At 41.3% G+C, this 15,177-nt stretch overlaps 1 protein-coding gene across 2 annotated transcripts in view; it reads left to right on the top strand.

Annotated features, from left to right (window-relative positions):
- The window catches only part of LOC311111698 (protein arginine N-methyltransferase 3-like), a 133,757-nt gene that overhangs the window by 102,615 nt on the left and 15,965 nt on the right, over positions 1–15,177 (top strand). For both annotated transcript variants that reach the window (XM_084154492.1, XM_084154493.1), the window contains one exon: positions 14,651–14,701. In XM_084154492.1, coding sequence (XP_084010618.1) covers positions 14,651–14,701 — 51 coding nt within the window. The remainder of the gene's footprint in view (positions 1–14,650; positions 14,702–15,177) is intronic.

Raw genomic sequence — 15,177 nt, 5'->3', positions numbered from 1 at the left:
TACGATGCATAACCGCTTGCCCTTGCATTCAAATGCTAAACAAACAAACCACATCCTATTCTCTTTTCTATCTTTCCTGTAAGAAAGCCAGTACATTGAAGTTTCACTCTTTCTGTTCTGACAATCAGCCAAATGTTAACATGGTCTTCGATCAGTTTGTGCCATACAGACAACTCCTATGGTAACATGGTGTGACAACAAACAAACATTAGGAGTTGGCAAGACAGCATAAACAGCTCTGGGATCAGGCTAACCAAATGTCAATTCTTTGCCAGTCAATGTTCACCTGCCTGTCCTATCCTCTCTCTCTCTCTCTGTGTGTGTGTGTGTGTGTGTGTGTGTGTGTGTGTGTGTGTGTGTGTGTGTGTGTGTGTCTGGCCTATAGTATTGTGCTCACCTGGGCTGTGGGGGTGTGTCCTGTGAGGGTGTGAATGTCCATGTCTACAGTGTCCTACGCAGCAAGAGAACGAGAGAGTATATTAAAAAATATAGACCTAATATATACAGGTAACTGCCAAAAATAAAGGAAACACCAACATAAAGTGTCTTAATAGGGTGTTGGGCCACCACGTGCCATTACAGCTTAAATGCACCTTGGCATAGATTCTATAAGTGTCTGGAACTCTATTGGAGGGATGCGACACCATTCTTCCACGAGAAATTCCATTATTTGGTGTTTTGTTGATGGTGGTGGAAAACGCTGTCTCTGGCGCCGCTCCAGAATCTCCCATAAGTGTTCAATTGGGTTGAGATCTGGTGACTGAGATGGCCATGGCATATGATTTACATCATTTTCATGCTCATCAAACCATTCAGTGACCACTCGTGCCCTGTGGATGGGGGCATAGCCATGGTGGCCAAAATAATGGCCTGCCAACATTTTTATACATGACCCTAAGCATGACGGGATGTTAATTCCTTATTTAACTCAGAACCACACCTGTGTGGAAGCACCTGCTTTCAATATACTTTGTATCCCTCATTTACTCAAGTGTTTCCATTATTTTGGCAGTTACCTGTATATATATATATACTGACTATACTGTACAAAACATTGCTCTTTCTATGACATAGACTGACCAGGTGAATCCAGGTGAAAGATATGATCCCTTATCAATGTCACTTGTTAAATCCATTTCAATCAGTGTAGATGAAGGCGAGGAGACAGGATAACGAATTTTTAAGGCTTAAGACATGGATTGTGTATGTGTGCCATTCAGAGGGTGAATGGGCAAGACAAAATATTTAAGTGCCTTTGAACGGGGTATGGTAGTAGGTGCAACTCAATATTAGGAAGGTGTTCCTAATGTTTGGTATTCTCAGTGTATAGGCCTGATTAGTACATGACAATATGTACTATCATGGTCCTCTTCCTCAACATCCTGATCTGCTATGAGCCTGACCTCATCTGAGCTGTCAGTCACCTCCTCTTTAGGGACTGCAGTAATACAAAAATATATAGTGTAATTAGTTGCCTTATTTCATAAATCCATAACACATAAAAACGTTTTGATTCACTAAAGGGCTGACCAGAATGAATGACATTATCTTACTTCTAGCAAACACTTTCACACTTTGCTTGTGTCTACTTAGGCTCATTCATCGCATGGATGTGTGGTGGATGATGGATAAGCCATCATTGATAGCCGACCAAGCACAAAATATGCCATCCTATCTAAGTTAGGATTGAGTTATTTTAGTAATCTAACTACCTTAGTACAGTAACAGTACAATAGTAGAAATAGATATCTGATACTAGAAAGGAATGCCATGTCAGAAAACTTGGAGCATAGCTAGCTAGCTACTGTTGTCTACGAGCTAGCTAGCCATCTTTAACATGATTGGTAGCTATATTCAAAGAGGATATTTTCTACAATAGTCACAACATATTGACACAATTACAATCTGTATAGAAAAAAACATCTAATTTCATCAATTACAGTGGGGGAAAAAAGTATTTAGTCAGCCACCAATTGTGCAAGTTCTCCCACTTAAAAATATGAGAGAGGCCTGTAGTTTTCATCATAGGTACACGTCAACTATGACAGACAAAATGAGAAGAAAAAAAATCCAGAAAATCACATTGTAGGATTTTTTATGAATTTATTTGCAAATTATGGTGGAAAATAAGTATTTGGTCAATAACAAAAGTTTCTCAATACTTTGTTATATACCCTTTGTTGGCAATGACACAGGTCAAACGTTTTCTGTAAGTCTTCACAAGGTTTTCACACACTGTTGCTGGTATTTTGGCCCATTCCTCCATGCAGATCTCCTCTAGAGCAGTGACGTTTTGGGGCTGTCGCTGGGCAACACAGACTTTCAACTCCCTCCAAAGATGTTCTATGGGGTTGAGATCTGGAGACTGGCTAGGCCACTCCAGGACCTTGAAATGCTTCTTACGAAGCCACTCCTTCGTTGCCCGGGTGGTGTTTGGGATCATTGTCATGCTGAAAGACCCAGCCACGTTTCATCTTCAATGCCCTTGCTGATGGAAGGAGGTTTTCACTCAAAATCTCACGATACATGGCCCCATTCATTCTTTCCTTTACATGGATCAGTCGTCCTGGTCCCTTTGCAGAAAAACAGCCCCAAAGCATGATGTTTCCACCCCCATGCTTCACAGTAGGTATGGTGTTCTTTGGATGCAACTCAGCATTCTTTGTCCTCCAAACACAAGGAGTTGAGTTTTTACCAAAAAGTTATATTTTGGTTTCATCTGACCATATGACATTCTCCCAATCCTCTTCTGGATCATCCAAATGCACTCTAGCAAACTTCAGACGGGCCTGGACATGTACTGGCTTAAGCAGGGGGATACGTCTGGCACTGCAGGATTTGAGTCCCTGGCGGTGTTAGTGATGGTAGGCTTTGTTACTTTGGTACCAGCTCTCTGCAGGTCATTCACTAGGTCCCCCCGTGTGGTTCTGGGATTTTTGCTCACCGTTCTTGTGGTCATTTTGACCCCACGGGGTGAGATCTTGCATGGAGCCCCAGATCGAGGGAGATTATCAGTGGTCTTGTATGTCTTCCATTTCCTAATAATTGCTCCCACAGTTGATTTCTTCAAACCAAGCTGCTTACCTATTGCAGATTCAGTCTTCCCAGCCTGGTGCAGGTCTACAATTTTGTTTCTGGTGTCCTTTGACAGCTCTTTGGTCTTGGCCATAGTGGAGTTTGGAGTGTGACTGTTTGAGGTTGTGGACAGGTGTCTTTTATACTGATAACAAGTTCAAACAGGTGCCATTAATACAGGTAACGAGTGGAGGACAGAGGAGCCTCTTAAAGAAGAAGTTACAGGTCTGTGAGAGCCAGAAATCTTGCTTGTTTGTAGGTGACCAAATACTTATTTTCCACCATCATTTGCAAATAAATTCATTAAAATTCCTACAATGTGATTTTCTGGAGAGAAAAAAATCTCAATTTGTCTGTCATAGTTGACATGTACCTATGATGAAAACTACAGGCCTCTCTCATCTTTTTAAGTGGGAGAACTTGCACAATTGGTGGCTGACAAAATACTTTTTTTCCCCACTGTACATGTGGAAAAAAGTATTTGAGTAGAAATTAGCAAGCAGTAGCAGATGAAACAGAAAGTGAAATCTCTCTCCCGGTCTCTCTCCACATTTTTAGCTTTCGGCTGTCACTGTCTAGCTGGCTAGGTTGCAGATGTTTACAAGCCCATACCAGTAACATATGGCAGTATTCAAACAAAATCTTGTTCAATTATTTTGCCAGCTAGAAAGAAATTGCCACAAATTCATTTAGAAACCGAGGAAGAGGATAGCAACCACAATTATTCAGCGCTGCAAATACAGATTTAACAAAATTATTTTGTCTTTCAAGTGACATTATTGATAAAACATTGTCATAACCAATTTAACAGCTTTCTTACCACAACTGATCCACCTGGTTTCCACTTTGAAGCTGACACAATAGCACTCCAGATCCGCTATTGTGCCTGCTGAACTGAGCTCATGCCTGTTACATAGTTCATCTGCCATGAATTAAATGTTATGGCTGAGATTGCTAATTGAACAAAATAAGTATGTTGAGGGTCAATGTTGTCAAGGTACAGCGAGTTAGCTAGCTAGCCAACTTGTGCCATATTTGTTTAGTTATATCCTCTCTGCTCAGATGGGATGTGAACTCTGGAGCGTGGCTGGCTGGCTAGCTAGCAACTACAACGTCAACATAACATAAGCAGATTAAAATTGTATAATGCAGGCTTGAATTACATCTTTAATATGTCTTAGCTAAATTTGGCTGATAACAAAAATATATTGAGCGTCAATGTTGTCACAGGGCTTGACATTTAACTCTTCGGACAAGTAGGACTGATTTTTTACTCGTCCAAAAGCTCAAGTCACTTGTCCAAAAATACAAAATGGTTTCTAACACCATGTGCCAAAAAGGGGACTTAAAATGGTGTTGTATGATGCAAGGAACACGAAAAAAACAAAATAAACATTATTGTCATTATTATTACCATACAGCCTATTGGCTTCTTTGCATTCATGCCTGTCTCAAAATACAATGCTGCCTCTTCAAGGGTCCACACACGCCGCACCGAAAGTCAATCTTCCGTTCGGCACGCTGTGTTTTAGGGAGCACCTGCCGGTAGGCGTCTGACTGCCAAAATAATTGGTTTGCAAATTACGGCCAGCAGTCTGTTCAGAGGTGCTAGGTACTCTCGGCCAGCAAATGCTACCGGTGTGCCATAAGACATAAACAAGTTATTTACTTGATTGGCTTTTCAGTTGGTTTGCTCAGGGTTCATATACTGTACATTTTTACTTCTCCATGACTTTTAACCAAATTTCATGTCTCTACATTCAGGTTTCTGGGGAGATCTACTGACAGCATGGGAGCTATTTGTCAATTAGGCTACTCTAAGTTTTTTTTTTTTTTTTTTTTTTTTTTTACGTTGTCAGAATTATATGGACTATATTGAATTGAGGGGAATCCCAGCTTTCCAACATGACAATGACATTAATACATGCTAGCTAAATGGTTAACTACCAAGATAACATGTTTTGAATATCTAGTTAGTCTGTTGTCTATCATTATTTTATAGGCTACCTGCTGCTGCAATGTCTCTCGCTCTCTTTCTCTCCTCAGGCAACGGCCCCCTCACACTGACACACAGGCTATAACTGGGAAAATTAGCTATAACTGGGCATATAACTAACTAGTAAGGAATATCAAGACATGATCTCAAAAGCGCATCTCACAAGCGCAGGTGATTGAAAGACCGCTTGTGCCTGTCAATGTAATACAATAATTTTACTCTGATGCACTCTGCAGAGATTGTGAGAACAGTGGGCAACACATCACATCCGGAGGACACTTTGAAACAATTCTGATCAGAGTAATTGTTTGATATTCTGACAACTTAAATCTATATATTGCTTGTCTGACTTTCTTTTCTTGTCCCGGACAAGTGTTATTGTTGAGGCCTGTGTCAGGATATAGCGTTAGCTAGCTAGCTAAAAACTTGTGCCACTAGCTACTGGCTGCCAAGTACTGCCAAGGAGTCAAAAGGACAACGGCGTACCCAGGTTTCAATATGTCACAGCCACGAACAACATAGATCAAATAGATATCCATTTAAGACATGCGACATTCTCACTTTGGATGAGACTGTATGATCTGTCATTCTAAATCTGTCCATCTTTTTCTGTTTTTGCTTTACAAAGAGGAATTATTATCCATTAGCATGTATTTTTCCCATTTACAGTGCATTCAGAAAGTATTCATACCTTTTTACTTATTCCATGTTTTGTTGTTACAGCCTGAATTCAAAATGGATGTGATTAATTTTTTGTTGAAATGGTTGCAAATGTATTGAAAATGGAATACAGAAATATCTAATTTACATAAGTAGACATGCTAGAATCACCTTTGGCATCAATTACAGCTGTGAGTCTTTCTGGGTAAGTCTCTAAGAGCTTTGCACATTATTCTTTTTTAAATTCTTCAAGCTCTGTCAAGTTGGTTGTTGATCATTGCTAGACAGCCATTTTCAAGGCTTGCCATAGAATTTCAAGCCGTTGAAGTCCAAACTAACTAGACCACTCAGGAACATTCATTGTTGTCTTGGTAAGCAACTACGGTGTATATTTGGCCTTGTTTTTTAGGTTATTATCCTGCTGAAAGGTGAATTTGTCTCCCAGTGTCTGTTGAAAAGCAGACTGAACCAAGGTTTCCTCTATGATTTTGCCTGTGCTTAGCTCTATTCCGTTTCTTTTTATCCTAAAAAACTCCCTAGTCCTTGCCGATGACAAGCATACCCATAACATGATGCAGCCACCATGTGGAAACAGTCAAGGGGTGTGAATACAGTGGCTTGCGAAAGTATTCACCCCCTTGGCATTTTTCCTGTTTTCTTGCCTTACAACCTGGAATTAAAATGAATTTTTTGGGGGTTTGTATAATTTGATTTACACAACATGCCTACCACTTTGAAGATGCAAAATATTGTTTTATTGTGAAACAAACAAGAAATAAGACAAAAAAACAGAACTTGAGCATGCATAACTATTCACCACCCCAAAGTCAATACTTTGTAGAGCCACCTTTTGCAGCAATTACAGCTGCAAGTCTCTTGGGGTATGTCTCTATAAGCTTGGCACATCTAGCCACTGGTATTTTTGCCCATTCTTCAAGGCAAAACTGCTCCAGCTCCTTCAAGTTGGATGGGTTCCGCTGGTTTACAGCAATCTTTAAGTCATACCACATATTCACAATTGGATTGACGTCTGGGCTTTGACTAGGCCATCCCAAGACATTTAAATGTTTCCCCTTAAACCACTCGAGTGTTGCTTTAGCAGTATGCTTAGGGTCATTGTCCTGCTGGAAGGTGAACCTCCGTCCCAGTCTCAAATCTCTCGAGAACTGAATTTCCCTGTATTTAGCTCCATCCATCATTCCTTCAATTCTTACCAGTTTCCCAGTCCCTGCCGATGAAAAACATCCCCACATCATGATGCTGCCACCACCATGCTTCACTGTGGGGATGGTTTTTCTCGGGGTGATGAGAGGTGTTGGGTTTGCGCCAGACATAGTGTTTTCCTTGATGGCCAAAAATCTCAATTTTAGTCTCATCTGACCAGAGTACCTTCTTCCATATGTTTGGGGAGTCTCCCACATGCCTTTTGGTGAACACCAAACGTGTTTGCTTATTTTTTTCTTTAATCAATGGCTTTTTTCTGGCCACTCTTCCATAAAGCCCAGCTCTATGGAGTGTACGGCTTAAAGCGGTCCTATGGACAGATACTCCAATCTCCGCTGTGGAGCTTTGCAGCTCCTTCAGGGTTATCTTTGGTCTCTTTGTTGCCTCTCTGATTAATGCCCTCCTTGCCTGGTCCGTGAGTTTTGGTGGGGGGCCCTCTCTTTGCAGGTTTGTTGTGGTGCCATATTCTTTCCATTTTTTAATAATGGATTTAATGGTGCTCTTTGGGATGTTCAAAGTTTTGGATATTTTTTTATAACCCAACCCTGATCTGTACTTCTCCACAACTTTGTCCCTGACCTGTTTGGAGAGCTCCTTGTTGCCCCTTGCTTAGTGGTGTTGCAGCTTCTGGGGCCTTTCAGAACAGGTGTATATATACTGAGATCATGTGACACTTAGATTGCACACAGGTGACTTTATTTAACTAATTATGTGACTTCTGAAGGTAATTGGTTGCACCAAATCTTATTTAGGGGCTTCATAGCAAAGGGGGTGAATACATATTGACACACCACTTTTCCGTTATTTATTTTTTAGAATTTTTTGAAACAAGTTATTTTTTTCATTTCACTTCACCAATTTTGACTATTTTGTGTATGTCCATTACATGAAATCCAAATAAAAATCCATTTAAATTACAGGTTGTAATGCAACAAAATAGGAAAAATGCCAATGGGGATTGTGACGAGGTGTGAATGAAGGAGTCAGGCGCAGGAGGTAAAACACCGAAGTCCAGAGTTTATACCATTTACATAAATAAAACGCACCCAGCGTCAAAAAGAAACTATCACAAGGGAAATATTCCACCTTGGCAATAACAACAGGAAGAGTAGCTCAACCGAGCTACTCGTTCTCACAATGAAACAATCACTCACAAAGACAAGGGGAACAGAGGGAACACATACTAATTAGGGGAATGAGCACTAGGTGTGTTTGATTGACAAGACAAGACATGACAAGTGGAGTGATGAGAATGTGATCGGCAGTAGCTAGTAAACCGGTGACAACGAACGCTGAAACCTGCCCGAACAAGGAGGGGAGGCAGCCTCGGCAGAAGTCGTGACAGGGATGAATACTTTTGCAAGGCACTGTACTTTCTGAAGGCACTGTAAGAGCTAGCTTAAAAAAAAGATCCCCCAAAATGGCAGCCCTTTACTATGAAAGTTAAAGTGGAACACCTGACCAACCCAGTTTTTGCAAATCCTATAGTTGTCAAATGTTCTAAACTGAGTCTCCTGTAGAAACGCAAAATCTGCAAACCCTAAAATGAGCCTCTTTGACGTTCCATTCAATTATTGTATAATTTGATGGGCGGCAGGTAGCGTTGTGGTTAAAAGCGTTGGGGCAGTAACCGAAAGATTGCTGGTTTGAATCCATGAGCCGACTAAATCAAAAAATATGTTAATGTGCCCTTGAGCAAGGCCCTTAACCCTAATTGCTCCTGTAAGTCGCTCTGGATAAGAGCGTCTGCTAAATGACTAAAATGTAAACATGTACATGTATTAGTTAGGCCACCCTGAACACCCACGTTATACACCCCTGTTATTAGAGCACAGAATTAAAGATTTTAAAGTACAGTGTTAGATAGTTGAAAAAAAGTATGGCGAAAAACTAATAGGACGACAGAATAATAACATTATAACTTAATGTGTATCTTATTCAAATGGACCAGTAGAGTAGACATTTTCATTTTGGTTATGCACACATCCCTAAGTAATTTGACAATGTTGGTCCAAGAATACATCTAGTGGAGCTAACCCAAGGAAACTGCTCATTCTCCTCCATACTCACTTCAGAATGTGAGTGTGTGTGTGAGAGCCACTGGAATCACACATTTCCTGCTCTCTACCCCATGTAATTTCTATTGTGGACCCCACACCCTAAGCCTCACAACCTCCCGCTCACTTTGTGGTTAAACTGCAGTGCGCGCGTTAGTGTGTGTGTGTGCAGGCACTGCGGCGGAACAGCGGGAGAAGGGAGCAGGCCTGAGAGTAGAGTAGAGTAGAGTAGGGAGGTAGGTGCACTGTGGCCTGCACTACACAGCAAGCAGTGCTCTGACTGGGGCCTGGAGAGAGGGGTGGAGGGGAGAGAGGAGAGGAGGAGGGGCACATTCACACTAACCCTCCCGTGAGTTAGCTGTGGAGGAAGCCTCCACGCCTGGATAAACCCCATCAAAAGCGTATTAGCCCTCCCTTCCTTCCCCCCCTTCCACTCCCCCTGACCCCCCCCCCCCCCCTTTCACACTCCCCCCTCCCCCCTGCTGTATAATAGTATCTGGTCGAGCCACGTGGCGTGCTGACACGCAGCCGGGCGAAAGGGGAGTGATGATGAATTGCTCCCTGTTGATGTTATCCGTGATGATAATTATTAATTTTCTCCCTCTCTTCCCTGGGAACGGTGGTCTGGAGTGCGGCAGCATTCCAGAGCCTCCTCCGCGGGCCGCCGGAAAGCCCCCGTCATCACTTATCCCCGACAGATCCTGGGCCGAAGGCTAAACGCTGATGAAAATAAAAAGCGCTCATTTGATTTCTCCCGTTTTCGCAGTTTGTGTGTGTCTTTCCTCCTTCTCTCTCATTCAGCGTCCCCCTTTCTCACTCCCTCCTGGCCTCTCTCCCACCTTCTTTTTCTCTCTCTCTCTCCTTCTATTTCTCTCTCTCACTCCCTCTCTCTCTCCCTAACCTATGCAGAGGTGGGTAGGCTGTAGTATTCGTGTGTAGCAGCCTTGTGGGGGTCTTATTTTTGGCTGCCGACCATGGTTAACTAAGCCTGTACTCTGCTTCAGTCTTTGGTGTTTCACATTACAGTAGTGAAGCTTTGAGCTGATTAAGCTGGAATTAAGCCTATTTATCCCAGTTTGGAAGCATTTCCTTTTCATTTTTTCATTCTTCCATTCCATTTTACTTTCTGCACTGACATGCTATTTTTCTTTTTCAGAAATACAGTATCTGTAGGTGTTAATAGAATTTAAACAGCATCATTTGTTTTTTGTAATCTTATTCTGAGTGAGTAATTGTTTTTCAGTCCCTGAATATAGTTGATTCCTTCTAGTGTTTAAAAAAAAAAATTATCATTAATTGTCAAGATGAATGTTTCTCTCTTATGGAGCTCCAGATCTTCACTGCGACTATCCTGCCTAGTCTAAATCACTGCTCAGTTTCAACAGCCCTCTTATCCAGTTGAATGAAGGGCAACCTATAGTCTGGAATAAGGCAGTCTTGTTAACAAAATTAGGTTTAGGCTAAGTTGTAGTAGTTTGTGTTGAGCAATTCATCATTTAGTAGTTTTATACAGTATATTTTATCAGTTTTAAGGTTTAGTTGTCTGTATTAAGAGGTTGCTGATTTGTTTTGTTCAGGCAGATTGTATTTGTCAGGATTATGAAAGTTAAGCATTCTAGAGACTTTATGAGTACGGGTAAGAGCAGTGCTGCCAATGCAACCTGTGATCTCACACTTTATAATGTTAAACCCTCAACTCACCAGACATTTCCAAACATAGAACAAAATCTGAGGTGTTTGCAAGTTTCATTTCTTTGATTGTTTTAATGGACTTTCTCTCTCTCTCTCTCTCTCTCTCTCTCTCTCTCGCTCTCTCCTGTCGAAAAAGTTGAAAACAATGCAGAGGTGACAGTCAATCCCGCTTCTGACGCGTTGTCATCGGCGACGAGAGGCGAGGGTGATCTCCGCCTCGAAAACCAGCGAGAGGTGAATCCACTCTGCCTGAAGAGCAATTAGGCCTAATTTCCCAATTACCTCGCGACTGAGCGTTCCTGTGGCGTTCATTAAAAACCATAATTGCATTGGGTTGACATGCTCTTTTTTCCCACTTTGGGCCGTTTCTCCCAATCTGGCTCAGTGCTAGCGATAGTGCTAGGTTCCCGCCCCTTTCTGTCTAAATCGATAAAGGCTGATTTGTATAACGCGGCGTTGAGGAGTATGTGGAACATGGAGTCGATGACGGCCTTGTGATTATGAAGTATGGACCACCGTTTGTTTATGTGTGTGTGTCCAGCCTCCTTTTCTCTGGGCACACATTCACTCTTGCTATGAAATACCTGAGAGGGGAGTGTTGAACCATACCTTTAATACTGATGTGTGGTGTAAATACTAAAGATAAGGTCTTGCTAATTTCAAGGATTGCTGTACCTGAGGGATATTTTAGCTTCATGGCCCACCAAGTTCAACCACCACCCTCTCAGAAGGAAGCTATCATGACTCCTCCGCTATTTCACACTCACTGTCTCTCTGTTTCACTCTCCTTTCCTTTTCGGCCATGCTCTTTTCCTGTCTATTTCTCCCTCCCCTTTCTCCCTCTTTCTCACCCCTTGCATTGATTCTGGTCCCCTTTGTCTGCGAGAGCCGGCATCCAGGTTGTCAGCTGCGTCAGGATTAAAAGCTATTAGTTCTGCATCATTGCCACTACAAGTGCGCTCTAGAGATTGATAGAGTGACTCTCTTCCTTCAGTTGGGGGAGAAACAAGAGGAAAACTGGCCTGGGGGCCGTCGTTTTTACCTCACACATCTACAAAGAACAGTCACCTCCAGGGTGTGTGTGTGTGTGTGTGAGAGAGAGAGATTTCAATTTGTTTAGTTATGTCAATTGTTTTTCACTCAAGTGTTTGTTTATAGCTTAAGGCTCAGTCATGTATTTACTTCACAAATGTGAGAACTGAAATGAACACCCACCATGAATTCATAGAAATAGTGTAATTACAAAATGCTCTATTCATAAATGGCTGTGCAATATACATCTATACTGTACACCCTTCAAGAATACCCAAGGCATTACATGTATACATACACACAAACACATAGGCCTACCCTTTAAGAGTAATACAAACAATAACACACACACACACACACACTCACACACACACACACACACACAGGGTTTAGTTTCATCATGAAATGACTCTCACTTTACAATACATGGGCTGTGTCCGAGTCTATTCTGTTTGAAATTAGACCTAGTAGTCACCACATCAAAAAGCAGACATTGCTTATTTCGTGTAACACACCGGTTTTAGCCAGTCAGCAAAATATGCCCAGTAATTTATTTATTTTGTGAAGCGACAGGCCTCTGAGACGAGGTGAGGTGTACCACATGGGACCGTGTAAATGTAAGGCTCCGTGTTGCGGAAAGGGGACCCCTGGTTCTATTGAGTACTGCCCCTCTTCAGCGAGCCATGACTGCCCACACAGTAGCTGTGGGATAATGCCAAAGGTTTAGCACCCACTCTAGAAATAATGTATTTTGGTTTACCGTGGTGTCCATATCCTATGACATGTAGATATACATTGTGTTAACAACTCACCACCCATGCTTGTCTAGTGTGTGACGTTACTGAGGAAGGAATGTCTACACTGGTCATGAAAATCATTGGTGAAATCACTTGAAAAGAGAACAACAGTCCAATTCATTGGTTGTTTCTATTGTACTTGAGTTCCACAACATGCAACCAAAGATTATGATAACTAACCTAAAATAGGACAGAGGCGTTGTTTACAATGGGAGCCAATGAAGCACAGTGGGCAGAACAAGCAAGGAGGTGGGCAGATCCAAGCACGAGCTAGCAAGATCATATTGGCTCAATTTAGCATCTATTTGCATATTTTCGTTGGGGAATGCCTATTCCCTGAAGTGTGCGTGTGCAAGAACTCGAATTCACTCTTGTACTTCTTCAAACAACGCCATTTTTTTAAAACTTTGGCAAAGGATCAAGTATACAACACTGTTCGTAACATATTTTAGTTTTGGGAACAGAACACTGTATTGAGATTGGATGTTTCATATATGAGAACATTTGCAGAATGTTGGCCCTGTTTCATCTTGCTCCATCTTCTCCCTCTGCCTGCCACTGGACTTCCTCTTATCACCATATTTGGTGGTGTGTGGAATCCCGCACCAGATGCTTCAGGTTTTTACGTGACCTATCTGGGTTTCCCCTTTCATCTGTGATGTAACTCTCATTAGTGGCTGGCTCACTGTGTTGCCTCAATGCTTCTAACCTGATTTTCAAAACCTATACATTTAATTTAGACATTTTATTGTTCTCTTTAAAATGTTCAATTTTGATTGTGTGAATCTGAAACGTATTGATTGATGGAATTACCAAAGCATCTAATTAATTATGTTGTAAGAAGGACAAACCAATGTCCAATTGTTAGCATTGAATTGAATAAACTGAAGACTGTGTGCGTGTCTTGTAAGTTTCAACATTGAATCAGTGCAATTTACTGCAAGTCATAACACAAAGGACAACTTTATTATCATCAGCACTGTAACAAAACCATTTTTAAAAGTCCTTAAAATCATTTATAGTAGAGACAGTTTCATGTGGCTGTAAGAACAAATGAAAACCAAGTGATGAGAACAATTACAACGTGTCTGTTGTATGTTGTTGTATGAGAGTCTTTTCAGCATTTCACTATCAGGCTCTGACCCATGGCCACATTTCCCTGTATTCACAGACCAAGCTTCTCGCACACTGTGTCGCTGTGTAACCTTTGTAGGTGTAGGGATTAAGCTCAGGACCTTGTCCACTGTATACTATATCTTGTCCTCCATTTGAGGCCAAAGAGAGTTTTGTCCAATGCTGTGCGTTACTCTGACTTCCAGGGAAAAGTAAAATGTTTTTTTCAATAAATGTAAAGAAATACAGTGGATTAACAATCAATAATTAATTACCAAAACTATCATGTTAAAAACCAAAACTAAGCAATTTCTTTCGGCTGTGACCGTTTCGGTTTTGACAATTTAGACTTATTTTGGACATTAATGTATCCCCATAGCTAGCATATGGCTAGCTAGCTCTACCTTTGGACAGTTGTACATCCTCAAAAATATATATTGTAGTCCCAAAACCATACATGAAGATTTACTAACTTATGCACTCATTTTCTTCAAAGTGTTGGCAGACAGAGCACTCACTATATGGCCGTGATGGAAGGGGTGCAATCCCATTTCCTGGTTATAATTGTAGGTGTGTGGCTTAAGGCACATTCATTCTACAGTCTTTTAATGTGTGTTTCAGTAATAACATCCAAAGTGGGGATAATACTTTTCAGAAAGAAAAAAAAGTTACTATTTCTATTGAAATAACAGTGTAAAAAAATTACTAAAAAACATAATTGTTTAATTTTCAAAAATACATTTTTGCCTTGGAATGAATTAGAATATATCATGAAAATAAATGTCCTAAGCTTGAAGAGTTATTTGTTTTCAAACAATTTTAACCACTTCTGTAGAATGATCCATATTGTGTACTACTTTTGACCAGGCCTCATAGGTCAAAAGTAGTGTACTATGTAGGGAATATGGTGCCATTTAGGACGGGCCCCAGGTTATCCAAACAAGTCCAGCCCCGGGGTTGTTGTAATGTTTTATTCTAACAACCCTCTCATATTTCATTTCCAGGCCATCGTGGGCTACTTTGACATTTTCTTCGACAGAGACTGCGGCAACAAGGTAAACAGCATGCAGCGGCCCTTCTGTTTAACGGCCACCCAATTACATTCACGCTTTGACGTTCCCCACGTACTTGGGAGGCAATCGACGCTGGGGCATTTCATGATTGCTGATGTAAGCACCCACCGGAGCCGGCCATTCGGAACAGCCAATGCCATGCTCCTTGAGCGACGTGCCGACATGTCTTTTAATTGCACGTCCTATTTTACCTGCAATGTGAGCATAACTGCTGAGATGTAACGCTACAACACGTATAATGGGAACTAAGGTTATATGTGTGAATTAAATACCTATAGTCTTTAGAAGACTATGAGTAGGATAAAAGTACAGATTTATAAGATTTAAGAGTGTGGGACCGGTTAATGTTCTAATACGGTTGTGGAATTATTAGATGAGGCACAGAAATACACAGAAATAGAAGTGTCACAATGGAATGAGTTGTTATCCTTTTGCCTCACTGTTGTAAGTTCATGTAC

The sequence above is a fragment of the Coregonus lavaretus genome (assembly GCF_964263955.1).
Source record: "Coregonus lavaretus genome assembly, chromosome: 37".
Lineage (NCBI taxonomy): Eukaryota > Metazoa > Chordata > Actinopteri > Salmoniformes > Salmonidae > Coregonus > Coregonus lavaretus.
This window is presented reverse-complemented; position numbering and strand designations above follow the sequence as displayed.